The sequence below is a fragment of the Salvia splendens genome, chromosome 21 (assembly GCF_004379255.2).
Source record: "Salvia splendens isolate huo1 chromosome 21, SspV2, whole genome shotgun sequence".
NCBI lineage: Eukaryota > Viridiplantae > Streptophyta > Magnoliopsida > Lamiales > Lamiaceae > Salvia > Salvia splendens.
Window position 1 is genome coordinate 19,409,413 of NC_056052.1, and position 27,038 is coordinate 19,436,450.

General features: G+C 39.8%; 1 protein-coding gene across 2 annotated transcripts; it reads right to left on the reverse strand.

Annotated features, from left to right (window-relative positions):
• Window positions 1-15,092: 15,092 nt before the first annotated feature.
• Window positions 15,093-20,648, reverse strand: LOC121783604 (THO complex subunit 3-like). Of its 2 annotated transcripts, none has more exons than XM_042181730.1 (12): window positions 20,491-20,648; window positions 20,308-20,405; window positions 20,132-20,227; window positions 18,510-18,639; window positions 17,860-17,951; window positions 17,700-17,768; window positions 16,806-16,863; window positions 16,594-16,693; window positions 16,320-16,406; window positions 16,122-16,200; window positions 15,572-15,699; window positions 15,093-15,488 (listed from the first exon to the last, which is right to left on the reverse strand). In XM_042181730.1, exons 1-11 carry the CDS (start codon window positions 20,552-20,554, stop codon window positions 15,574-15,576), a joined length of 999 nt encoding a protein of 332 aa, XP_042037664.1. In that variant the 5' UTR covers window positions 20,555-20,648; the 3' UTR covers window positions 15,093-15,488; window positions 15,572-15,573. The 2 variants fall into 2 exon arrangements, with proteins under 2 accessions (XP_042037664.1, XP_042037663.1); XM_042181729.1 differs by having other exon boundaries at window positions 15,572-15,704.
• Window positions 20,649-27,038: the final 6,390 nt, after the last annotated feature.

Here is a 27,038-nt window from a genome sequence, read left to right on the forward strand (position 1 = left end):
TTCGGTCTCAGCATTCGACCGAACTAGGAGTTAGTGGACTCATGAAAGGCCTCCACGACCTCCACTATACCCACGATCTATTTAGTGGTATGAAGCAGTTATTGAGCAGTTATTGCTCACCCACGATCTTGTTAGTGGGGCTGCAAACCACGATCCTAGTTCAATGTATAAATAGAACTTAGATCAGATAGAAAAGGGTTAAAACTCTTTAGAGATAAAAGCATATAGCAAGTCTGTGTTGTAAGCTGTACTCCCAGATCAAGCAATACAATCTTGCCCTCCCTTCTTCCCGTGGACGTAGATTTACTTCAGTAAATCGAACCACGTAAATTCACCGTGTCGTAATTTATTTTTACGAGCATTTATCATCATCAGAAATTCGCGGAATCATCACTGGCGCCGTCTGTGGGAAACAGAGAACAAAATTTGTGATAAAGCGAATTTTTGATCCATTTTTTCCACCCAAAAAATGCATACCAGATCGCAGAATACCCGTATTCCAGCCCGTGAGAACCAGGAGGAAGCCAATCCATCCCATAGGTCGGGAAAACAGCCTAGGGATAAATCCACCACCAGTTCTCATGGCGAAGGAACAAGCCGCTCCAAAAATCGTCCCACTGAGTCTTCCCAGCAGCCCGATTTGAATGAGGCTGTCAAGCAGTTTTTGGCTGAAAAGCAGGAGGAATTCTTAACCTTCCTGCGAAAAAGCCAAAAGCAGCCGGAGACGAAAACGACGGATTCTCCTTCTCCCTCCGCACAAGAAAGTCACTACCGCAGTAGTGTCGCATCTCCCAGGAGAAAGAATCCCCGTCCCCCACATATTCCAGCTCCTCCTCGGTACCGGAATCACAGGAGAACTCAATCTCCTCCATACCGACGAGATATCGGATTCGCCGTGTACGGAGCACTGAAGACTCCGTTCTCGGACGACATCACCCGAACTCCCCTACCACAGAACTACCGAACTCCGTCGATGACTTACGACGGGCTCGTGGACCCTCACGATTTCTTGGGGCGCTATCAATATAACATGGCGAACCAGGGTCTCAACGAGGTCCACATGTGCAAGCTGTTTCCCGAGCTGCTCATCGGGAACGCGAGAAGGTGGTTCGATAGCCTCCCCCAGGGCAGCATCAGATCTTACCGAGATCTAATGGATGCCTTCCACAGGAGGTTCTTTCAGAAAGCGGAAGCCCGAATCACTTCGGCTCAGCTGCTTTCCATTCGTCAAGGTCGCGACGAAAAAATCAGCGACTTTATGACAAGATTCCACAAGGAATGCCTGCAAGTAGACGATCTCAACGATCTGCTTGTCATCTCGGCATTCCAAAATGGAATCTTGCCCGGAGCTCTCTACAGGAAGCTCGTTGAGTGCGGTCCGCAGACAGCTCAGGAAATGTGGGACATTGCGGACCAGTACTCCCGGGCCGATGAGGCAGACCGTCGCAAACGGTCGTTAGACAGCTCATCGACCCGAGGAGACAGAAGGAAGCCCGATCATAGCGATCAGGGGCATCCTCGCCGGACTCCATTTGAAAGAATTCAAAGGGCACCGGTGCAAGACAGATTGGGACCTCGTCTCAATCCCGAGAAGTCGCCCGCTCAGTTCGTACCGCTGAACAAGCCGAGAGCGGAAATTTTCGAACTGCACTCTGACCTGTTCGAAAAGCCAAAGCGGATGACGAAATCAGCCGCGCGCCGACCCCAGGATAACTACTGCTCCTACCATCAAGACCACGGTCACGATACCGAGGAGTGCAGAAACTTGGCTGCAGGTATCGATGTTCTTGTGAGGGCAGGGACATTGAAAAAATACCAAAGCAAGCAGTCAAAGAAGAATAAAAAGCAGAGTGGTGCGAACTGCGCTCCTCAGGATCCGAAAAGGCAGCCGGATCCCGAAGACGATGACGAGCCGCAATATGATGGAGTAATCCAGACTATTGATGCGCTTCCTGCCGGGAAGACCAAGTCGTCCCTAAAGTCAGAACGCAGAGGCTCCAATCGAGAGGAGCCAACGCATAAAAGGCTGAAGCAGGACGAAGTGATTACGTTCTCGGCTGCTGATCCCGTCCCGGCCATCTCTCCTCACCAAGACGCCATTGTCATCCAAGCCGGAGTGGCAAACAAACTGATCCACAGGGTGTTTGTGGATACAGGAGCGTCGGTTAGCATTCTTTTAAAGAGTGCTTCGACAAACTAGAAGTGGACCCAGCTCGGCTCAGTCCGGCTCCGCTTCCCCTGAAGAGTTTCGCCCAGGAGGACACCCGCCCTGAAGGTATTATCAGCCTTCCGATCACGGTGGGGAAAGCGCCTACTAGCTCCAGTACGATGATTGAGTTTTTCGTGGTGAAAGCTCGGTCCCCGTACAACGTCATCCTGGGAAGAGACTGGCTCAACACAGTTCGGGCCGTTTGCTCCACCTATCACCTCACCATCAAGATCCCTACTAAAGGAGGGATAGCGGTCATCCGAGGTGACCAAAAGAGAGCAAAGGAATGTCTGCAAATTGCGCTTAGAAGTGCCGAGCAGTCAGATCGGCACCACCAAGCATAGCAATCACAGCAGCCGGAGTCAGAGGCGATGACCGAAGTCATACCGGAGCCGAACTCGATGACAGTTCAGCTGTACGAAGACGATCCATCCAGAACGGTTAAGATCGGTTTCGCGGGAACGCCCCTACTTCGGGAAAAAACCATCCAGCTCCTCAAGGAGTATAAAGACGTCTTTGCATGGTCTCCGTTGGACATGACCGGAGTGCCCCCCGAGGTAATCACTCATCGGTTAAATATTGATCCTTCAGTCCGGCCGATAAAACAGAAGCAAAGACTCTTTGCGGCAGAACGAAGTCAAGTCATCCATGACGAAGTCCGTCAATTATTGAAGGCGGATGTGTTATTCGAAGTGAAGTATCCTTCGTGGGTGGCCAATCCTGTCATGATCAAGAAAAAGGAAGGAGGATGGCGGATGTGCATAGATTTCACCGATCTAAATAAGCACTGTCCCAAAGATTGCTATCCCCTTCCGAACATAGATAAAAAAGTAGAAGCTTTGATAGGCTTTGAAATTTTTTGTTTTCTTGATCTGTACAAAGGATACCATCAAGTTTTAATGGATGAGATTGACGCTTCAAAAACGGCCTTCATTACTGATTTCGGCATTTTCGCTTATAAAAAGATGCCATTCGGTTTAAAGAATGCCGGAGCCACTTATCAAAGGATGGTAGACAAGCTTTTTCGGCACCTGATTGGAAAGGAGGTCGAAGTGTATGTTGACGATATAGTCGTCAAGAGCAAAAGCACCTCGGAGTACGAGCACAACCTCAAGTCCACTCTCAACGTGCTCAAGAAAGCCAACCTCAAACTTAATCCCCAAAAGTGTACCTTTTTGGTAGATTCGGGAAAGTTTCTGGGTTGTTGGGTTTCAAAGGACGGACTCAAGGCAAACCCCTCAAAAGTTCAAGTCGTTCAGAACATGGCAATGCCGAAGTCCATACATGACGTGCAAAGGCTAACCGGATGTCTAGCCGCACTGAATCGATTCCTTTCCCAAGCAGCCGAAAAGCAACTGCCGTTCTTCAAGGTGTTGAAAAAGGCACCAAAGTTCGAGTGGGGAGCCGAGCAGAAAAAGGCCTTTGACGAGCTCAAAAGTTATCTAGCCGAGCTTCCTATGCTCTCTGCTCCAGCCGAAGCCGAAGTAATATTCTTATACTTAGCGGCATCGGATCAAACCATCAGCGCGGTGCTTGTACGAGAAGAAGGCCTAAAGCAGCTTCCCATCTACTTTACAAGCCGAGCATTAAGAGGTCCAGAAACCAGGTATCAACCACTGGAAAAGATTGCTCTGGCATTAGTAAATGCAGCAAGGAGACTGCGGCCATACTTCTATGCTCACAAGGTATGCGTCTTAACTGATCTGCCACTTCGGCAAGTGTTGACCAAACCAGAAGCATCAGGCAGAATCGCCAAGTGGGCTATAGAGTTGGGAGAGCACACAATTGAATATCTACCTCGGAAAGCCATCAAGGGACAAGCCTTGGCAGATTTTCTTGCAGAAGCAAAGTTCGATCAAGCAATTCCTGTTATTGCCGAACAGAAGAATTCTGCCAATGCCGAACTAGCACAGCCCTTGGAATCCGAAATAGAGCCGCCGGACTGCTGGAGCGGATTCGTAGATGGAGCTTCAAACAAGATGGGAAGTGGAGCTGGTATTTTACTTGTCGCTCCCGACGGACACGAGGTAACCTACTCACTTCGGTTCCTATTCCCCACTACTAATAATGAAGCCGAGTACGAAGCCCTCCTGGCCGGACTCCAGTTAGCGCAAAGTCTGCTCGTCAAATCTCTCAAAGTCCATTGTGATTCACAAGTCATAGTAAATCACATGTTGGGTACAAGTGAAGCCCGTGACGAGAGAATGAAGAAGTATTTGGACAAAGCGCAAAGCATCAGCCGAAGTTTCTCCTATTTTCGGATAATCCGTATTCCCAGAGCGGAAAATAGCCGAGCAGATACCTTAAGTAAGTTGGCCTCAGATCCGAACTCAAAGGCGGAAGAATTAATGCATCGAAGCATTGATGAAGCCGAGGTACATTCAGTATCCAGCTCGCCGAACTGGATGACGCCGATCTTGCAGTATCTGGATCAAGGACAATTGCCCGAGGATAAAAGAGAAGCTCGGAAGATCACATGCCGAGCACTTCGGTACGAACTTCATGAAGGAGTCCTCTTTAGAAAGTCTTACCTCCAGCCGTTATTGCGGTGCGTAGGACCAGAAGAGACGGACTACATCCTCAGAGAAGTTCATGAAGGATCGTGCGGTAGCCACATCGGAGCCAGAGCTTTAGCTAAAAAAGTTCTGAGATGGGGATATTATTGGCCAACCATGGTACAAGAGGCAGTGCAGCTCGTCAAGAAGTGTACGAAGTGCCAAATTCATGCAAATGTCCCAAGGATGCCGCAGACCGATCTATACACTATGCAAAGCCCTTGGCCTTTCATGCAATGGGGCATAGACATAGTGGGGCCACTTCCTCAAGCTCCTCGGCAAATGAAATTCCTTATCGTTGCCGTGGACTACTTCACGAAGTGGGTGGAGGCTGAACCATTAGCTACGATAACGAGCTCAAAGGCATTGGACTTCGTCTGGAAGAACATAGTGTGCCGATTTGGCATACCCCACATCCTCATCTCGGATAATGGGACTCAGTTCACCGACAAGACGTTCAAGAATTGGTGCCAAGAGCTGAACATTCAACAGCGGTTCACTTCGGTCTCCCATCCCCAAGCAAACGGACAAACGGAAGTAACGAACCGGATTCTGGTGAAAGGGTTAAAAGCTCGGTTAGAACAAGCCAAAGGACAATGGGTAGAAAATCTCCCTCAAGTCCTGTGGTCCTACCGAACTACACCCAAAACCTCCAACGGTGAAACCCCGTATAGTCTGGTGTACGGCACTGAAGCCGTAATTCCGGTGGAGATCGGCGTACCCAGTCCCCGAACTCTAAATTTCTCCTCAGAAATGAATGACGACGGACTGAGAGCCGAACTAGATCTCGCCGAAGAAAGAAGAGAATTGGCGTGCATAAAAGCAGCCAAGTATAAGGAGCAAGTAGCCCGGTATTATAACCAAAGGGTGAAAAAGCTTCAATTTCAAGTGGGAGATCTCGTCTTGAGAAACAACGAAGTAAGCCGAGCAGAAAAGCTGGGCAAACTCGAACCCACATGGGAGGGTCCGTATCGGGTGTCAGAAGTCCTCGGCAAAGGGTCTTATAAATTGACTCACATGTCAGGAGAACAAGTACCCCGAACATGGCACGTCTCCAACCTCAAGAAGTTCCACTTGTAAGAGACAAAGTCCGGTCAGTCTGTCTTGTGTCTAGTTCGGTCATAGGGGTACATGTTTTTATTTGTTTGTTTTTACTTGTACCTTTTACTTGTCGTTTTATAAAAAGTTTAAAGTTTTTTCTTTCGTCTTTTTCTTTTTTTCTCTATGTGTTTTGTCTCTATGTGCTTGTCGTCTCTTACAAATGGTACCAAGGTATATCGTTCTTTAAAGACTGATCCCCTTTTTAGATCGATTATTAAAGACTATTGTGAGTCCAAGCTTCTAAGGAGGATATAAGACCACAAGTCAGCTTAACAAGCAGTCCGTCTGAAACGAACTGCAATAAGCCAACGATTGTGAGTCCAAGCTTCCAAGGAGGATACAAGACCGCAATTCAGCTTAACAAGCACTTCGTCTGAAACGAACTGCAATAAGGGAAAGTCCGATCCACGCGATAAACCTCGCCGAATTAGGACGACCAAGTTCGGTCAAAGAAGTTTACCTCATAAGACCGGGGACGACCATGTCTAGTCAAAGAGGTTTACTGCATAAGACCACTTCGGTTAAATGGGAAAGTCCGATCCACGCGATAAAACTCGCCGAATTAGGACAAGGGAAAGTTCGATCCCGGCGACAAAAATCGCCAAATTAGAACACAAACCAAGTCTGGTCAAAGATGTTTATTTCATCAGACCAAAGACGAGTCCGGTCAAAGATGTTTATTTCATCAGACCAAAGACGAGTCCGGTCAAAGATGTTTATTTCATCAGACCAAAGACGAGTCCGGTCAAAGATGTTTATTTCATCAGACCAAAGACGAGTCCGGTCAAAGATGTTTATTTCATCAGACCAAAGACGAGTCCGGTCAAAGAAGTTTACTTCATAAGACCAAGGACCAAGTCCGGTCAAAGAAGTTTACTTCATAAGACCGAGGACAAGTACGATGAAATTTTTTCGCTAAGCTGTAAATACAGTGTTAGAAGCGAAAACAAAATTTCATTTTTCAAAGTTCGGCATACAACTCAGCTACCCTACAAAATGGCGTTACGCTATTACAAAGGACTATTCTACTGTCCAGGGTTGCTGAAGTTAAGCCACCTATCTGCAAAATCCTCTGGAAGCCGAGTTCGGTTGTTCCGAGCAGATGAAGAATAAGCAGGTCGACGAGATGCTATCCTCGACCCAACGCCTCTTCCCCGAGCCCGAGAAGTCCTAACACCTCGGCGATGAAGAGTCTCTGCAATAATCATCTGCTGATCTTGCTCGCTCATAGTCACAACTCCTCGGCGAATTTCAGTCCGTCCTTGTCTTGACGATTCCGGTTGTTCCTGAGCCCGTTCTCGTCTTGACGTTTCCGGCTGTTCCGGAGTTCGTTGTTGACTGGAAGTAGGATTTTGAACAAGGGAACCAGAGGTTTGATCTGGAGTGCGAGCATCTGTTGCCACGATATGTCGAAGGAATCTTTCTATGGAGGGGCGCCGAGAAAGAACAATGTCGTACCGAGAAGCCCAGCGCCGTAATGATTTCACAACTTGTTGGCAAGCCGAGCTCTCCAGCGCATTGTTCCTCCGGAGTACATGATATTCCTCCCACAGTTCGTCAACTCGACTCTGAACATCTGATATGGTCAAGCCCCCGCGCACACGGATGTAATCCTCGTACGCAGTCCTCTCAGCAATGGTCGTATTCAGCTCGGCCTCCAGATCCTTCTTATCGGACTCTAAGTCCTTATTATCGGCCTCCAGCTTCACTAAACGAGCCAGAAGCTCGTCATTCTTCGTCTGATCGGCTATAGCTCTTTTCTCAGCTTCGTCTAAAGCCGAAGAGTACAGCCGTTTCCAGTGAAGTATCTCCATCTCCTTGAGTACAAAGCAGCTATATTAGTTCGGCAGCTGTACCGAGCAGATAGTAAAATACAACAGGAATAAAGGCGAGTACGAAAAGCTATACGAAGACAAGTGTAGAGAATTTTTCATTCACAAGGAAAATTTTTACACTAGGAGGGCTTCAAGGCCATTTTACAAGGAAGAAACTAGACTAAGAGAAGGGAGACGAAATCATACTCCAACAGCTTCGTCTCCGGCTCCTTGGTCTGGTTCAGCTTCTTTCTCCTGAGCTACCTCAGCCTCGGCCTCGCCTCCTGCCGGCCTCGCCTCCGCCTCCTGATCGGCTTCCTTCTCCGGATGCCCGGCCCGCTCGACTTCGGCCTCCAGCTCCAGCGGCTCGGCCTCACCCTCTCCGTTGTAAGTCGAAGCGGGTGAAACGGGTCCCACGGAGGCAAAGATAGCCTCCAGGTTCTCGTCCCGATCAGCTCGACAACTCCGGACTCGGTCTGCAGAAAGCAGGACCGAGGATGAAGCGAGCTCCTCAAGGAGCGGCAGATTCTGAAGCCGAGCTGCTATCTCTCGGCTGTACAGAGGCAACACGACGTCGGCCCCCTGCTCGCCCTTATCGGCAATTAGCCTTACCAGGCTACCGACAAAGGCCGAGAACTGGCTGCTCAAAAAGAGTTTCTCCGTGTAAACACGGAGAGCCTCCCCTTGGGCAACCACGGCAGCAGCATCGCTCCGCTTCGTCTGCTCTCGCTGGATGACGAGCTGGTTTTTGGCAAACTGAGCTTCATCCTGGGCCGAAATCCTAGCAGCTCTGGCCTTCTCAAAGTTAGCCTCAGCCTGTTCGGCCCGATGACAAGCAGCCGCCAACTTCCTCTGCATCTCGGCATAGTCATTGGACGCTTTGGAGAGTTCGACGGCGACGAGCTTGGAGAGCATATCGTTCCTCTGAAAATGAATAAAGAAAAAAGTCAACAAAGGGGCCACAAAAAATACAGGAAAAAAGCAAGGCCAGAAAATCAAGAAGAGAATTCACCTCGGCGAAGTCCGTGGGCCATAAAAACGGCTCACAGATATGTTCCGAAGGAGGCGCCAAGACCACATCTTTCTCTGGCGCTCTCGGGGGCTTCTGGGCCTTCCCCCTCCCCTTTGCCGAAGTCGACTCCGGCTTCTTCGGATCCGAAGAGGTTTTTTGCCTTTTCGGAGTCCTCTCGGCATCAGACGCCGAGCTGGTGGTTTTCGGCCTCTCTGGCTCCTTGGACTCCGAAGATTTGCGGCTAGCCTTACTCAGCATGTACACTGCCAAAAAGCAAGAAAGCAAAGTCAGATTTTCTTCGTTAAAGCAGTAGAGCATAAGGATAAAGAGAAATCCTCACCCTCGGCCTCTTCGTCCGAAGACGAGATGTCGAACACGACGTCGCCCTTGACGAGCTCAGACTCCGGGTATTGTTTCCTAACTATGGGAATCTTGTTGAGCTCGCCATCGAGCTCGTCCAACGGTTCAGGCCGAGGGTGACGGATAACGGACTCCGGCCCTCTCCAGGGAAAACTAGGAGCCGCGGTCCTATCATAATAGAAGAAGCGATTTTGCCACTTCGGCCACTTCGTTTTACAAAAGGCTCTAAAGGGCTGTAAAGGGATCAAGTAAAACCAAGACCCCTTCCTCTTAAATTGAAAGAATTTAAGGATCGCCTTCAAAGACAAATCCCTTCCTAACCTACGGAGTTCGGCAGCGAAGGCCGACAAGTGCCTCCAAGAGTTCGGAGTCACTTGGCCTAAAGGAAGCTGAAAAAAATCTAGTAAATCTATAAAGGCAGAAGGGAGGGGGAAACGAAGCCCGCATTCTAAGCAGGCCTCGTACACGGTGGCGTACCCCTCCGGCGGGGAGTCAGCCCTATGATCACCGTCAGGTACCACTGCCTTCCCCCCAGGAAAAAAGTATTTTTCGGGTAGGGATATCACAGTATCCTTACTCAAAATACTAGGGAAATACTCTACGGTCTTCTCCCCGGACTCTTTCCGGCCAGAAGACCCCTTATCCCCTTTCCTACCGCTACCCGACTCCGAAGAAGAAGAAGACATTTTTCTTACTTTTTGAAGGTGAAGAAAGTCTGAAGAAGCTCTTGAAAGCGGAAGAAAATTTCTCGAGAAAGAGAGAGTATAGAAGACGCAACAGCAAAGGTGTTCAAATGAGGAAAAAGGAGCATATTTATCAGATTCGGGAAAGATTTCGAGATCGTTGCGCCGTTTCGAATCCCACCTTTTCAGGATTCAACGGCCGGATTTTACTGTCGCATTTAATGCAGGCACGCGCAAGGCACGTCCCCTGACGTCAGCCTCCCCCTTACCATTATCCAGAATGCCGAAGTGACTCACCTCGCCGAAGTGATTCACTCCGCTTTTCGGGGGGGGTAGTGATGGGGTACGAACTAAACCCTAATGGCAAGCCCAATAACAGTGACGGCCCATCAGCCCAGAGCCCAAGAAAGAGTATCTGTTCGGCACCAAAGAGTTCGGCACGACCAAAGAGTTCGGACTCAGCCTACAGCTCGGTAAAAGCCGACCAGTCAAGCTCTCCTCTCAGATCGGCAAGAGTTGATCGGTAAAGTCCAGCAGTTCGGTCTCAGCATTCGACCGAACTAGGAGTTAGTGGACTCATGAAAGGCCTCCACGACCTCCACTATACCCACGATCTATTTAGTGGTATGAAGCAGTTATTGAGCAGTTATTGCTCACCCACGATCTTGTTAGTGGGGCTGCAAACCACGATCCTAGTTCAATGTATAAATAGAACTTAGATCAGATAGAAAAGGGTTAAAACTCTTTAGAGATAAAAGCATATAGCAAGTCTGTGTTGTAAGCTGTACTCCCAGATCAAGCAATACAATCTTGCCCTCCCTTCTTCCCGTGGACGTAGATTTACTTCAGTAAATCGAACCACGTAAATTCACCGTGTCGTAATTTATTTTTACGAGCATTTATCATCATCAGAAATTCGCGGAATCATCACACAGCTAAAAAAACGAAAAAGAGAGATGAAGAAACCACGTTATTTAAGGGTTTTATTTAGTACTCCTAGATTTAATTGTGTATAGTATGTAAATGGGCTGATAAATTTGAACAAAAAATGCGGGGTTGTTATGCCTAAAGAAGCGTGTCTAAGTTCTTTTTTTAAAAAAAACAAATGCATATATATGTCTTCTTGCATTATTACCGCATAATATCAGTTTTTCTCATACTTGTTTTTCATTTCTTTGTAATTTAACGATTTAAAAACTAATTTTTTTACAACTCATTAAGAAATTGAAAATATGCAAAACGAAAATATACTCTGCATTGGAAAAATTGATATACGGTTTTGTGATATCTATTAATCTATAAAGTCACAGTTTTGGCTGATGAAAATTGCCGCCCAGTTTAATGATTTTTCTGGTTGATCATATTTTACTATATTCTTTAACTCATATTTATAAATTTGGTACTATATTTTTATTTTTATTTTTATTCTATTCCTAAGCAATTGTTAACCAGTGGTTATACACTTGCAAAAATCTTGAGGGGTGTGAAAGTGAGTAAGCAATGAAAGGCAAAAAATATTCAAGTCATTCCTGACTAAAATATCTGCAGTATATCAAAGAAAGGTACTGTAAAACAAGTGAAATAGAAATGAAAATGTTGGTTAGTAGAATAGAATGGATTAAAATACACATTCCAATTTATTTTTACACGGAGTATTTCAAATATTAAGAAATTTTTTGTTAGTTGAAATAATCATCACATTTGAATTCAAAATTGAGTAACTGAGCCAAAACATGCAAGCAACCCTCTATAAGGAAAAATTAACATGATGGTGTATGGCGAAAGTGGTGGTGAGTCTCCACTCCGGCGGCTTCTTTTCCTTTTCTTTTTTTTTCCATTGGCTATTCTTAACGGTGTTTTCATTCTTTACCTTCTTTAGGTCGACATGGTCAGGGAATAAGGACGGAATCAGGCTGAAGATGGAGGCGGCGGTTGATTTGGGGAGAAAGAAGCAGTGATAAGCGGTAGTAGATTCGTTTCTATTTTAACCCTAGATAGTACTCCATCCGTCATAAAAAATGTCTCACTTTCCTTTTTAGTTTGTACCATTAAAAATGTCACATTTTTCATTTTCAGAAAAAGTTTCCTCTCACAATAAAATAAATATTACCTAACACACAAAATAAAACCTCCTAAAACCCTGTGTCGTTTCACAAGTGTGACATTTTTTTGGGACGGAGGAAGCATGGGATAACAATGTCAATGTTGGGCTAATTTTTAAGAATTTACCTTTCTCATTTAGTAAATTTCTCCATTTTTTAAGAATTTACTTTTGTCATCAGTGAGTTTCTTAGTTTTAAAACTCATAATGTCATCATGGTCCAGTGTTGATAGCTCATTAATGATTTACGTATTTTTTGTTTTTGTTGATGGTTAAATAAACAAAAATTTAAATAGGTGATTGTTATATTTGTTGGTTGATGATAATATCCATGACTATATATGCCTTTTGCTTGACTCATTGATTCTTATTTATTTCATAATTTGATATAATTTTTATTAAAGTTGTAAAGTTGTTGTGTCTGTGTTTTTATAATGAATAAAAGAAATAAATAAAAAATCATAGTTTTATTTGATTAAGTATGCTCTAAGTTTAAAATGGTTTTATTATTAGAGTTCAAATTATATATCTATGCTTATCATAACAAAATTTAATTTGTTATGCTAAATTATTTACTTAGTAAACTAATCAATTTAATTTATAAATAATTTATTTTAATTACTATAATTATTGTTTTGTGCATCAATCAATGTTAATAATTTATCTAATAAAATTACTGTGTCTTTTATTTCATAAAATTATTGAGATCGAAAATTGATCACATCTCATGGTTAAAAATCCAATAAAATATCATTTCGTGTTCCTATTAAATTTCAGTTTAAATACCATAATTTAAATTGGGTATGCTATTATTTTATAGTATTTGATTTCAATTTATTACACAGAGTGCGCGCCTTCTGCAAATAATGATATTTTAAATACTACTATGTTTTATTAAAAATGGAGTGCACGAGGCATATTAAAATCATAATCATAAAATATTCATAATGAAATTCGACATATATTGCTACATACTCATAAAAAATGGAGTATAATATTGGAATATATGATTATAAATTTCTTTTACATATTATGAATTTTTATTTGGGTTTTTGGCCTTAAAAATCATAAACTTTTCCCAAATTTCAGTTTTTCCCACCAACTTTAGGATTGATTTTTAAAACCACAAACTTTCGATTCGTTTGCTTCTTTCCACAGCGGGTCAGAGGTGAAACCCGACCGATTTATGTGTCATTTTTAATCCTATTTGACAGTAAAATCGTAAGTGAAGAAGTCCTATTTGGCAATGCCACGTGTCTGTATACTATTTTGCCATATTCCCATTTCCCACCCTTCATCTTTTCATTATTCCCATTTCACACCACTCATGAGGAATTCCGACGCTGCCGCTCCCCCCTCAACTACTTCGACCTCGGAAGCCTCAGCCGCATCGTCAGCGGCGCCATGTAGCTAGGTTTCTGCCATTGCTCTGTTTCTTGACCTTGTGTTTCCTTCTCCGGTTATTCCATTTTTTGCTGAAAACAGATGCAGCAGCCCAAATTTTCCCTCCCGAGCTCTTCTTTTCCTGAGGATTGAGATTTATGTGATCCTTCATGGCCTTCAAATTACTCTTAACTACACACTTCCTCCACGATTTCGCTGCTAGTTAAGCTCAACTCTACCGATTTTCTCAAACCCTCCAAATGGGAATCTTGAACGGTCCTAATTTCATCTTCTTCGTCGTCCACGAATGCGATACTTCCCTCTTCTACATTTTGAGGATCTCTGGAACTTTCCCCATTTTCGACTTCTCCGACTAAGCAAGTTTCGATTTTTTTGGTAATTTGATGGTTTTGATTGGATGAAAAAGAAGGAAGGGTTGAAGCAGAGGTTGGGTTGTTAGTGGGTTAGTGGAGCGAGAAGAGCGTGCAAAGAGAGCTTCTGGCTATAAGGCGAGAGAGAATTGAGGAAGAGATTATACGGTGGCAGCCGTCGCCACCGCCGTCCGCGCCGCTGGAACGGATGTGTCTAGCCGCCGCTGCGCTCGCGCCGCACCAGCGAGCAGCTGACGTGTCGCGCGGCGATTGGGCAACGGCATAACCTCGTTGTGGGCCCTTTTGACCCAACTCAATATGGCCGATAGGTCAACTATGACCCCCACGCAACTTCAAACGCACGAGGACATGATATTGGATCTCAAAAAACAATTGGGGTTGGTGCCGCCGGATGCGTAGTCTTCCTCGGGTAATATTAGCCAATAATCATGTAATTTTTAATTTTTAGGAGTTTAATTATGTAATTTTTAATTTTTAGTATTTTAATTTTGTAATTTTTAATTTTTAGGATTTTAATTATGTAATTTTTAATTTTTAGGATTTTAATTATGTCTTTTTTATTTTATTTGTAATTTGTTATATTTATTGTGGTTTTTTAATAAATTTTAGTATTATGGAAATGTTTTTGTGTAATTGAATTTTAAATTAATTGTGCTCGTTCTTGCGGAAGAGCACAACTGTGGGTGTTGTGCTCTTGCCAGAGAGCAGGCAGAAAAAGTGGGGTCGGGCCCACAACCGTGCCGCGGGCAAGAGCACGGTTGTGGATGCTCTAAGGAGCTCGAAAATGGCAGATTGCATCTCCAGAAATTCTTTAAAGATTATTTATTTAATTTTAAATTTTAATTCAAAAAATAGTGTTATTTCACAGGCATAAAATCAATTTCCAAGTCATATTTACGAGTTTCCACGTTGGACAATTTTGCACCGAAGATTTGGTATTCGGGTTGGGTTGGTAATAGCAAACAAATCGAAAGTTCGTGGTTTTAAAAATCAATCTTAAAGTTGGTGGGAAAAAACCAGAATTCGAGAAAAGTTTATGGTTTTTACTGCCAAAAACCCTTTTTATTTATATTGAATATTGAATAAAGTATGAAAATAATAAAGTTAATAAATGAATATTGAATAAAGTATGAAAAAGAACAAAATTTACAAGCACTATTTAAAGAGTTGATTTTTACCAAATGATAAAATACTTAACTCATAGCTAGGGATTTCCGAAAATAAAAAACAACTCAATTACAAATACAAAAGACAATATTACATTCTCCTAAAGTGGGACGGAGGAGCAGCGATTGTACAAGGGTGATGGTCATTTTTACAGCATACCAAATATATGCGGTTGGTAGGGAGGATGGATCCAAGATAGAATTATTATCTAGGCTTAACTGTCATTTTTGTGATGACATGAATGTGTACATATTTTCTAGTATATTGTTTAGTTATGCTTCGAAATTTCTATCTACATCATAATTTTGTCTAGTCTATCATGGAAACAATACTTTTGGCATATCTAAAATTGGGATAGTGTAACCTGGCAACAAGGTCTGCTCAATGCATGTAAACGACATTCCTGTGCCCTGCACCTAAATAACTATTGACTGAGTATATTAATCTCTGTTTGTTAGATTACATTACTGTATCAAAGTGTAGAAGGCTAGACCCAGCTCCAGTTCAAAAGGCGAAGTAAAAAGTCTACGTCCTGATATAACAAAAATTCAAGCAAGCAAAGGATTAAGTATAGAGTGTGTTCATTTTTTCCAGAAATGAGACATGTCTTGCCACATTGAGTTACACGGGTTGGGCTCTTGCAGCTCTCAGCAGTAGTCGGGCAAGGTAAAGAAAGCTAGGCGCTCTCAAAGCCAAATATTCGAAAAACACCTGGTCATCATTACAACAGCAAGGTGATTTTTCATAGAAAGGGAACTTCATTCACATTTACCTATCCTTGAAAAGAATAATACCTTCATCGGTCTGGTATTTGTTCTTGTCGTCTCCAGCATATGCAAGTAAGTTGTACTTGGGATTCCACTCCACACTGTTCATGGCTGCACGGCATGGAATTTGGTGGACTGGTCGGCCTGTGTGAACACTGGACTGTGGAAAATTTAGCATAATTCATTATAGCTGACAATACGAAATTCCACACTACTGCAGCATGATCTCAATTATGGGGTCACTTGTAGTTGTGGAATATCCTTATTTTACTCGAATATTCCATATAATCTATATCTATTTTTCTCGTACGCAATTTTGTTCATTCTCATCTATATTTAGTGTTGACAGTTGAATTATCATATATTGATACGTCCACTAATACGGGTTGACATTGATAATAATCTCTCTAAGAAACACAAACTCCAAGAGATGAACATATCTTTAACTAATGACTATAGTCTTAAAACAATAAACAAGTAAAAGATAAAACTAGAACAGGGAACAGATATTGCAGGAAATTGATCGGTATCAAAGTGCCATATTAAAGCTAGAGCATACAAATTCAGGCATACTCACAATATCAATGAACAAGTCCTCACTGGCAGAAGCAATGTATTCTCCAGTGTGATTGAAACTAATAGTCCGAACAGGCCACCTAGAAAGATAAAGAAACGGCCCAAGTATTCTCAACTTGATGAGATTCGCACAAAATCAGGATCTTAGTGGAGAAGCCATGGGGAAGGTTTCAGAAGATAGAAGGAGAAAACATCTTACTCGAGTTTTGCGAATGTACGGACACAAAGCATCTCCTTTATATCCCAGAGGCTGACTAATGAGTCGGCACTTCCGACAGCAAAATACCTACACAAGGACAAAAAATAGTTCCAGAAAGATTGTATTGACATCTAGCAATCATTTTTTTACTCCGAGGTCAACCCCCTCATATTAGATAAGGTTTACACAGTTGCACGGCCTGGATACATAGAATGACCAGTCTATTTTAATATACGCATAGAAAAAAGGAATCAGATGTTGATCTGAGGCGCACCTTCCTGCCGGGTCAATCGCAATACAATAGCAACCTGCTGTATGAGCCATGAGGGTTCCAACTGCTCGGAGTGATGGATAGGCAAGCACTTCAACAGTACCTACGATGGAGCAAAACCAGAAAAAGGAGAGGGGCGCGGGGGGGTACATGGTCAGGCATCAAACAGCAAAGTCAAGACAAGACAACAAAAACATGACCTTTTTCTTTCTCACCATTCCCAGTAGTTAAAAAGAACATATCACCCGTCATGTTCCATGCTATCTCATTCACCTGATACGTAACAAAAGGTGAATGTTGGCATTAAAATATCTCTCCTTATATTTCAGTGTCTTGCACCATTCTGATATTAAACAGGCAGAGCATGGAAGTAAGAGTAGCAAGATATGCTGCTTCAGTCAGAATACCGATAACAGGAATTGAGATGGGTCAAATTTAATTTGTCCAACCACTGAAAGACTCAAGTTAAAAATAACTTAATCCTTGTAAGAGAAAGAGCTCAATATTATAACTTGACTTGTCAAATGGAAAGAAATGGCACATGTATTTTTTGCAACCAAAAAGAATCAACAACAATTGAAAATAAAAAAGGGAACACTCGGAAAAAAAAGGTAAAAGTTTATCTAGTTGTTACGAAAGAGAATAACTATAACTATATGAAGACTAAGGAGATGTTTTGTATGAAGTAAAAGAAGAGGAATGGAATGGCCATTCCTACCTCCATTCCATTCATTTGCTTGCTATGATCTTTTCTTATGAATTACCATTCTTACCAGATTAGGAATAGTCATTCCTTCCTCAACCCATGGTATTAACAATTTGTACCTTATTAAACCTAGTGTCTTTCTTTGCTGGTGCAATTACAAATTACAAGATTTAGCATCATACGAATGAAATCAATCGAGGAACCAAGATTCAATTACTTTTGCATTCTCTGTGCATACCAAGCATAGGAATCACATAAGGTCTGCCATTTGGTTCATACCTCATTTTGTTCCCCCTTCATTACATTATATCGTACTAAGCACCTCCTAAATGTATAACAATTGGACATTTCTGGAAACTGGTGAAGGAATGACATACAAGAATGAGTCAGTTGAAATTTATACCTCATAGTTGAACTTGCGCTTATGTATGGGCTTAAACTTGCGTACATCCAATATTGTTAACTCGTCATCCTCAAGTACGTAGAAAAAACAAGTGAGACCATTTTGTGCTGATAGTAACAAATGTTATCATTCAACAGAATCTGAGTTAGAAATAGTTTACCCTATTACCAACAGCAATGTGGGTTCCATCAGGCTTATAAGTAATATTAATGTTTTCCCCACTAAGTTCTGCTTGCTGTGAACATTTTCCACCTGCAAGTCACAGGAAAAACACCATAAAGTATTTTTTAGCACCAACCAAGCAATTATGGAGGAGAGGCAGATGAGATGGTGAGCCATGCAAGTCACATGATATCCAACTCCATGAAGTTCCTTGTAGGCATGTTTTCCTCCCATTGTTGGATTTAAGATTTTAAGTATTAACAATCCATTGCCAAATATTGGTAATTTATTTAATATCCCCCTACATAATATCCAACTCCATGAAGTTCCTTGTAGGCACGCATATTTTCATTATATTGGAGGATATTAAATAAATTACCATTATTCGACAATGGATTTTTAATACTTAAAATCTGAAATCCAACAATGGGAGGAAAGCAGACACAGACAATTAAAGTTGATAATATAAAATTTTGAAATTAATTATTTACTGAACTTGAAATTTAATTTAAGGTTCTCCATGATAAACACAAAAGAAATCTAATGGCTTAACTTAAAATCAGAATAAAAATGCCAGGCCTTCAATATAAACGCATAACGGAAGTTTCTGATTATCAAAATTGTCTAAGTTAGGGCACCGTAACTTACTACGAGCATCCCATAAGCGAACGGTCTTGTCACCGGATGCTGTTGCAATCAAATCTGCATGTTTCGGATCCCAGCATAGCTGATCTACACTATCAGAATGCCCCTTCAGCTCAATATCTTTAGCCTTACCCTGCATTCTCAGATTACATATCTATCAAAACCTAAAAAACAAGAGCAAGCATAGTCACAATGATCACAGACGGAAGCCCTAAAACTTGTGAGATGAGAAATGGTAAAACTAAAATTTAGATGTTATGTACTCACTTTAAGAAACCAAAAGGCCTATCAGCCTCCGATATCAAGATAATGAACAACAAAGGAACTTCTTGAGCAAATGCACCATGCAATTCACACAAACTGATGAAAACATGGGGATGAAACTCCTACACTAAGTTTCGCCCCAGTTGCGCCTTACATGCATCAGCCAGTTTACCATCTATTCTGCTTCTATCAATATGCTCCACACGAAAAAAGATGACCAAACTTAATATGCCAACTCTAAAGTCAAGAATCATAACTTTTCGAAAGAAAAGAAAAACAAGTAATTCGATGAATGGAGAAAAGACAGTACAAGGATTAAATTCTTACTCAAGTGTAGAGGTTATCCAATCTAGAAAGGACAATTCCAATTTCTAACAGATTGGATTTATAGTAATAATGGTTTGGTGCATAACAAGCTACTCTAAGCTCGAACCTATCCTATACCTCCTTTTTAAATGTTCCTCAAATTCCTTGCAAGTTCTTCAAATCCTTTTAAGCCAGAGGAACCACATGTCAGAATGAATAGCCCCCAAATTATAGTAAGTACCCTCCTTTGTACTAAATCATAGGTCCCAAATTAGATAAAACAGATCAACAAATGCATGATAGTTTATTGTAGTCCAAACTCTCCTTTCGTAACACCCAGCCATAAACAGAATTAAATAAAGAGCCAGGCGATGTGAGTCAAGTCTTCAATGTTCTTGTATAACATCTACCAGCTTGTGACCATTTAAGCATGTAAAAATTTCGTTTGTAGTGCATCACGAATGAGCAGCTTATCATAGAATAAAAACATTCTAGGTACGAGAACCACCGAAATAGATCAGATATTTGCTATGAACTCCACTTTATCACTTTATGAAGCTTTCCTTTCTACATTAATAGATTTGGAGCTATAGATTGTGAAAACAATATACATAAACGTTCCTATATAATGGATTTTGAATCCTCCGTTTTGATGAATTTGGGATTCAAGATAAAGTCAGTTGAAAAACCCTTCCTCTATATTCTCTTCTCAATTCCAATTCCCCAAGTGATACATAAACTTAGCCCTAAGCTTCATGATAACAAAATTAATATAGTAATCCTAAGCAGGCTGGCCCAAAAGGTTACTTTAGTAGTTAGTACCACACTGGAGACACAATGCAAGGGAATTATACAGCACGTGCAGCAAATTTAGCCCATTTTGAACCAGTTTCATCTCAATCTCTCTGCAAACTGATCGCTTATATACTTTGTAGCAGAAGAGTTCCCAATATGCAGCAAGATTCGTTGTGAGCTTAAACAATAACACAACCGGAAACAAACAATAGAAACTAGAGCTTACTGCAAACCAAAATGAAGCATGATTGGATCTTTACATGGCCATGAGGTTCAATGTGCCAAACTCGGGCAGTCTGATCAACGGAACCGGAGGCCAGTTTCGTGCCCGCGCAATTCCATGCCACCGAATGCACCTGTATTGTAATTAATAAGAGCGATGCGGAAACAGAGCAAGCGAAAGAAATTAAGAGAGCGGTTTGCGAGAGGGCTGCACCTTTTTCTTATGGCCTTGGTACTCTCTACTGTGGAGTGTGTTGAACGGTATGGTCTCATCCATCAGCTCTGCAATTTTGTCCCGTACAACTCTTGATCCTAAATGTTGTGAAATTTTGAGAACTTAGCAAAGAAATTGGAGTGATGGATTATCGTAGGGTTTTGAAATTTTGAGAAGACGCACTAGAAAATTTTGCGAGGCTTATGCTGCTGTGCATAAAACGCAGAAAATAACAAATGAAACGCATAAATAGGCCTTCTCCGCTAACAGCACCAATTCATTTTGTTCAAACACCACTACCTCCTCCAGGCTCCACCTCACCGATCCATTCTCCCACACACAATATATTGTAGTAGTAATATTTATAAATCTGCATTGTTACTATTTATAGCTACATTTTTTGTCACCAGTTGTTAAGAATGAATTTGCATTGTTTTATATATAGCAGAGAGTGAAATATAATATTAAAATATATTTATATCAAAAATTGGTTCACTTTTTCGTCATGAATTACTAAAAATGAATTTTTATTAATCATAGTTATAGCAAATGGGTATAAATGTGAAAAAACTTAATATTATTGGGTGTAATTGTGATAAAACTAAATATTATCGTAATATATAAAATTATTTTATCATTAAGGAATCATTATTATAATGAAATTTTATTCACCTGGAATATCAATAATTTATATACTTATTTAGTCCCAATCAAAATCAGCTTTACTGAAATCAACTTAAAATATTAATAAAAAACAAAATTAATAATTAATGACAAAAATATTGATTAGCTTTAGGCCATCCACGGTGGGGCGGACGACGGACGATGCGTCGTCCGTGCCCGATGCTTAGTCCCGGACGAAGCGCGGACGATACGGCATCGTCCGCGCCATCGTCCGCCCACTGTGTGCGACACGGACGATGCAACGCGTTTTAGTTTTTTTTTTTATTATTCGTAAACTTTGTTATATATATACACCCCAACTTCACTTTTCATTTGTAACTTTTCGATTAGAACTCTCAAATTACGCTATAAAATGGATTCCGGTGGATACTCAAGTCCTAGTAGCCCGATGTTTGGAGATGGCGCACGGTGGCCGGGTACACAATCTGGCGAATATCGGTCGTTCGACGCCAACACGCAGTACGATCCGGACTTCAATACGGATTCGTACGGTCTCTCCGACATGGAGCCGTCTCCATCGATGAGTTGAGCCGGAAGTTGGGGCTTTTGTAGGATAGTCAATTTTTTTTATTTCTAACCCATGTAACTTTTTTTATAATCAATGGATTTTTTTTGCCGTTCTTAGTTAATCGTTGTGTTTTTTCTAAGTTTGCATTTATATATTTGAAAACATTTAAATTAATTAACAAAACAATAGTAAAATGCTTAGGGCGCCCCACTGCAGGTGGAAGGGGAGGAGGATAAAATGCTGACGTGGCGGTGCATAGGGCGGGCTTTAGGGCGCCCCACTGTGGATGCTCTTATAAATAATATTAGCATATTGTATGGGTAAAATTACTATTATAGGGTAATTAGCGGAGAAGGCATATTGTAGCACAATAGAGGATCTGCTTCTGGGTAGCCACTGGGAAATCACTCAAATGTTTCAAATGACTTCAAATGCTTCTGCACATACTTCATTCAAATTGTTTATTACATCATTCAATTAGGATATCCTACTGGAATGAAGTAATATAGTAATATTCTGGAATGAAGTCAAATCCTCCTATTATGTTATAACTTATTTGCCCTGGACTGAAGTAAAACAGACTTGTGATTATATATTTGCATATCTCATTCATAAAAAACTAAATCTAAAAAACCTAATTTGGTCTGGTTTTGCGGTTCTGCAATAAGAAGTGGATTTGCATGTAGCGGGACTCGGTGGTACACTAGTCTATACATCTATCTATCTATACATATATAAAAGCCGAGTTTTGGGCAATATTTTAAATATGTATGAATTTTGGGTAGAATTTGAAATATTTATTAGTTATGAAATAATGTTTACCCTAACGTTACTAATTTGACTAAAAAATTATGTAACGGCCATCGTTCAATCAAATGACCTTAATTTGTGGATAATGGTTAATAAATGTATAATAAATGTGAATGCTTTTCAATCAAACTATGTACCAATATATGTGTAAGACCGACCATTTTATTGATGTGGAAATTAATATATGTTATTAATTATATACGTTTCATATATATTATTATAAACGAATTCGTGCAACTAATGCAATTAATGAATTCTTATTGTGATCAAATTAATTCCAATGATCTAATTAATATGCAACCGATAATCATAATTTTAATCTTAACCTATCTAGAAAATGTGAAAGGTTTTTATAAAGTCTCGTGTTTATTTTTTTGGCCTATAAATATGACAGTTGGAGGCTTACTATTCACATATACCTACTTATAAACCTCAAGCTTGATATTTTTGTTCTTTAGGAAGAAAGGTTGACACCATAGAACCATTCCACACTTTGCTTAATGATCTGGTTTCCTCAATTTATTCGATTATCAAAAATCGTTGCATTCATGTTTATAAAGCTACCGCTCATGGAGCCAAAACCCATGTCATCAGTTTAGAGTTTGTTTTTCATGTTCGTGCGTGCGGCATGTTGTTGTGTGGTATGTTGTTTTGTGTGTCGTTTTATGTTTGTATGCAAATTATATGAAATCATTAATTATGGATTTTTTTTCCTAGTGCGTTAGATTCAAACAATTTTGGTGTGAATTTTATACAAAAGGCTCGGTGCAATACTTAAGGAAGGAAGTTTTTTCGTATAATTTCGGGTTTATTATTTACTGTATTTTCAATGCGGTTGTGTATTTTGTTTTGTTTTGTTGTGTTTGTCGACAACAAATTGTATCAGAGAATGAGGTAGAGGGGCATCCCGTGGATTCAGACCAATGGTGTGGTGAGAATTCTGTGTGGCATCACCGTTGGCATACTCCTGTCCAATTTGCATGTTTGAATTTAGTTTTTTTCGGTAATTATATTTTTATTAGTATGATTAATTGTGTATTCATTTTTTCTTCCCATAATTTAATCAATTGATGTTGTTTCAGATTATCCTCATTCATGTGAATCAGAGTGCTCCAAATTTGTATAGTTTGTTATTAATTAGTATTTTGAGTTTTGTATGTTTTAGTTATATAACTCAATAGTTAGTACATACAATTGTCTATATGATGATGTTGTTTCTAATTTTATTTAATTAATTTACAATCTAAAAGGAAATATTTTATAATATCTTACATTAAATTAACAATGTTATTACTATAATTGAAATCTTATTTTAAAGGTGATGTAGGTGGATTCATTTTTTCTTCTCGGATTTAATCAAATTATGTTATTTTAGATGATCCCCATTCATGTATATATGTGAATAAGAGCGCTCCCATTTCTTTCTTCTTTTGCGAAAAAATTCCAGTTCTAGAGACTGCATTCTCACAATCATGAATGTTGATATTCATAGATCAAAATTTATATATTTTAACTTTAACTTTTAATGCACTTTTAAAAGCTCTTCAAATGAGATTAAGAAGCATAATTTTTAAACATGAGATCATTTCAAATTCTATAAAAGGCAAAGGCATAGAATAAATTACACACCAACAAAAACACTCTTCATTCACTCTCAACAGGCCCGGCCCTGGGGGGGTCGAGCAGTGCCCCCGCCCCGGGCCCCCAAAACGTTGGGGCCTCCAAAATCCAAATACATACATGAGTATATACATGCTACTGGGCCAGGTCCAAGCAAGAAACAAGAGCCCACTGTTAAACTATTAGTTTATAGTATTATTATGGGCCCCTCTTTTAGTTCCGCCCCGGGCCAATAAAAACTCAGGACCGGGCCTGACTCTCAAGCTCTCAACATTTTTTTGTGGATCGTAGAAATCGGATGAGAAGATGAGTGGTGTTGGTGGCATCGCCGGTGAATTTTTCTGGCAGTTATGATGAATCCGATTATTCTTTAAGGTTTATTTGGGTCGAGAATGGAGGGATAATTTTTTGTTTATATATATAATAGACCGTGCATAGCACAGGTCTGATACTAGTTTAAATTAAGGATCGAAATTCTATTAATTATTAGATTGTCAATCATAAAACAACTACATTTAAATGTTGAGTCACAAAAGACTTTTTCGGCCTTAATCCGCAAGCCCGGTCAAGAAGGATTAGTCGGATTCCGCCGGGTTCGATACACTTGTGGTTAAAACAAAAAAAAACACATTTTTCTTCTTATAATGATACATTGGTTATGCACTTTCTTATAAATATTCAAATTGATGCCCACGATTTACAAATATTTTAAAATAAGGTCAAAACTCGTCTTTTATATTTACTAGTTTCACACCTGTGCAGATCAAGACATTTTAAAACATTGATTTCATATTGTAAATTAGTTGAATAAAATTAGAAAGAATATCATCATATAAAATTATAATAAAAATGTATATATATGAATTATTCAACTATAACATATTAAACTCGAAATAATTAATAACAAACTATAAAAATTTGGAGCGCTCTTATTCACATATATACATGAATGGGGATCATCTAAAATAACATAATTTGATTAAATCCGAGAAGAAAAAATGAATCCACCTACATCACCTGTAAAATAAGATTTCAATTATAGTAATAACATTGTTAATTTAATGTAAGATATTATAAAATATTTCCTTTTAGATTGTAAATTAATTAAATAAAATTAGAAACAACATCATCATATAGACAATTGTATGTACTAACTATTGAGTTATATAACTAAAACATACAAAACTCAAAATACTAATTAATAACAAACTATACAAATTTGGAGCACTCTGATTCACATGAATGAGGATAATCTGAAACAACATCAATTGATTAAATTATGGGAAGAAAAAATGAATACACAATTAATCATACTAATAAAAATATAATTACCGAAAAAAACTAAATTCAAACATGCAAATTGGACAGGAGTATGCCAACGGTGATGCCACACAGAATTCTCACCACACCATTGGTCTGAATCCACGGGATGCCCCTCTACCTCATTCTCTGATACAATTTGTTGTCGACAAACACAACAAAACAAAACAAAATACACAACCGCATTGAAAATACAGCAAATAATAAACCCGAAATTATACGAAAAAACTTCCTTCCTTAAGTATTGCACCGAGCCTTTTGTATAAAATTCACACCAAAATTGTTTGAATCTAACGCACTAGGAAAAAAAATCCATAATTAATGATTTCATATAATTTGCATACAAACATAAAACGACACACAAAACAACATACCACACAACAACATGCCGCACGCACGATCATGAAAAACAAACTCTAAACTGATGACATGGGTTTTGGCTCCATGAGCGGTAGCTTTATAAACATGAATACAACGATTTTTGATAATCGAATAAATTGAGGAAACCAGATCATTAAGCAAAGTGTGGAATGGTTCTATGGTGTCAACCTTTCTTCCTAATTTAATATGTTATAGTTGAATAATTCATATATATACATTTTTATTATAATTTTATATGATGATATTCTTTCTAATTTTATTCAACTAATTTACAATATGAAATCAATGTTTTAAAATATCTTGATCTGCACAGGTGTGAAACTAGTAAATATAAAAGACGAGTTTTGACCTTATTTTAAAATATTTGTAAATCGTGGGCATCAATTTGAATATTTATAAGAAAGTGCATAACCAATGTATCATTATAAGAAGAAAAATGTGTTTTTTTTTGTTTTAACCACAAGTGTATCGAACCCGGCGGAATCCGACTAATCCTTCTTGACCGGGCTTGCGGATTAAGGCCGAAAAGGTCTTTTGTGACTCAACATTTAAATGTAGTTGTTTTATGATTGACAATCTAATAATTAATAGAATTTCGATCCTTAATTTAAACTAGTATCAGACCTGTGCTATGCACGGTCTATTATATATATAAACAAAAAATTATCCCTCCATTCTCGACCCAAATAAACCTTAAAGAATAATCAGATTCATCATAACTGCCAGAAAAATTCACCGGCGATGCCACCAACACCACTCATCTTCTCATCCGATTTCTACGATCCACAAAAAAATGTTGAGAGCTTGAGAGTGAATGAAGAGTGTTTTTGTTGGTGTGTAATTTATTCTATGCCTTTGCCTTTTATAGAATTTGAAATGATCTCATGTTTAAAAATTATGCTTCTTAATCTCATTTGAAGAGCTTTTAAAAGTGCATTAAAAGTTAAAGTTAAAATATATAAATTTTGATCTATGAATATCAACATTCATGATTGTGAGAATGCAGTCTCTAGAACTGGAATTTTTTCGCAAAAGAAGAAAGAAATGGGAGAGAGGTACTTCTCTTTTAAGTTGATGTAATTAAAGACCTCGTGGATGGATTTTGGCCTTATTTTAAAATATTTATAAATTATGGACATCAATTTGAATTTTTAAAAGAGTGCATAATCAATGTACCATTATAAGAAGAAAAACGTGTTATTATTACACATTTAAATCTATTTTGTGATTCAACATTTAAATTCCACAATTAATATTACCCATACCTACATTATAATAAAACAAACGTGTCATTATAGCTTTGACCACTAATCAATTTTTAAATTTAATTTTCATTTTTCTAACTTAATTTATCATATTTAAAGGGGACGTTTATAAGTTGTGAATTTGGAAGGTAAAAAGCATTTTT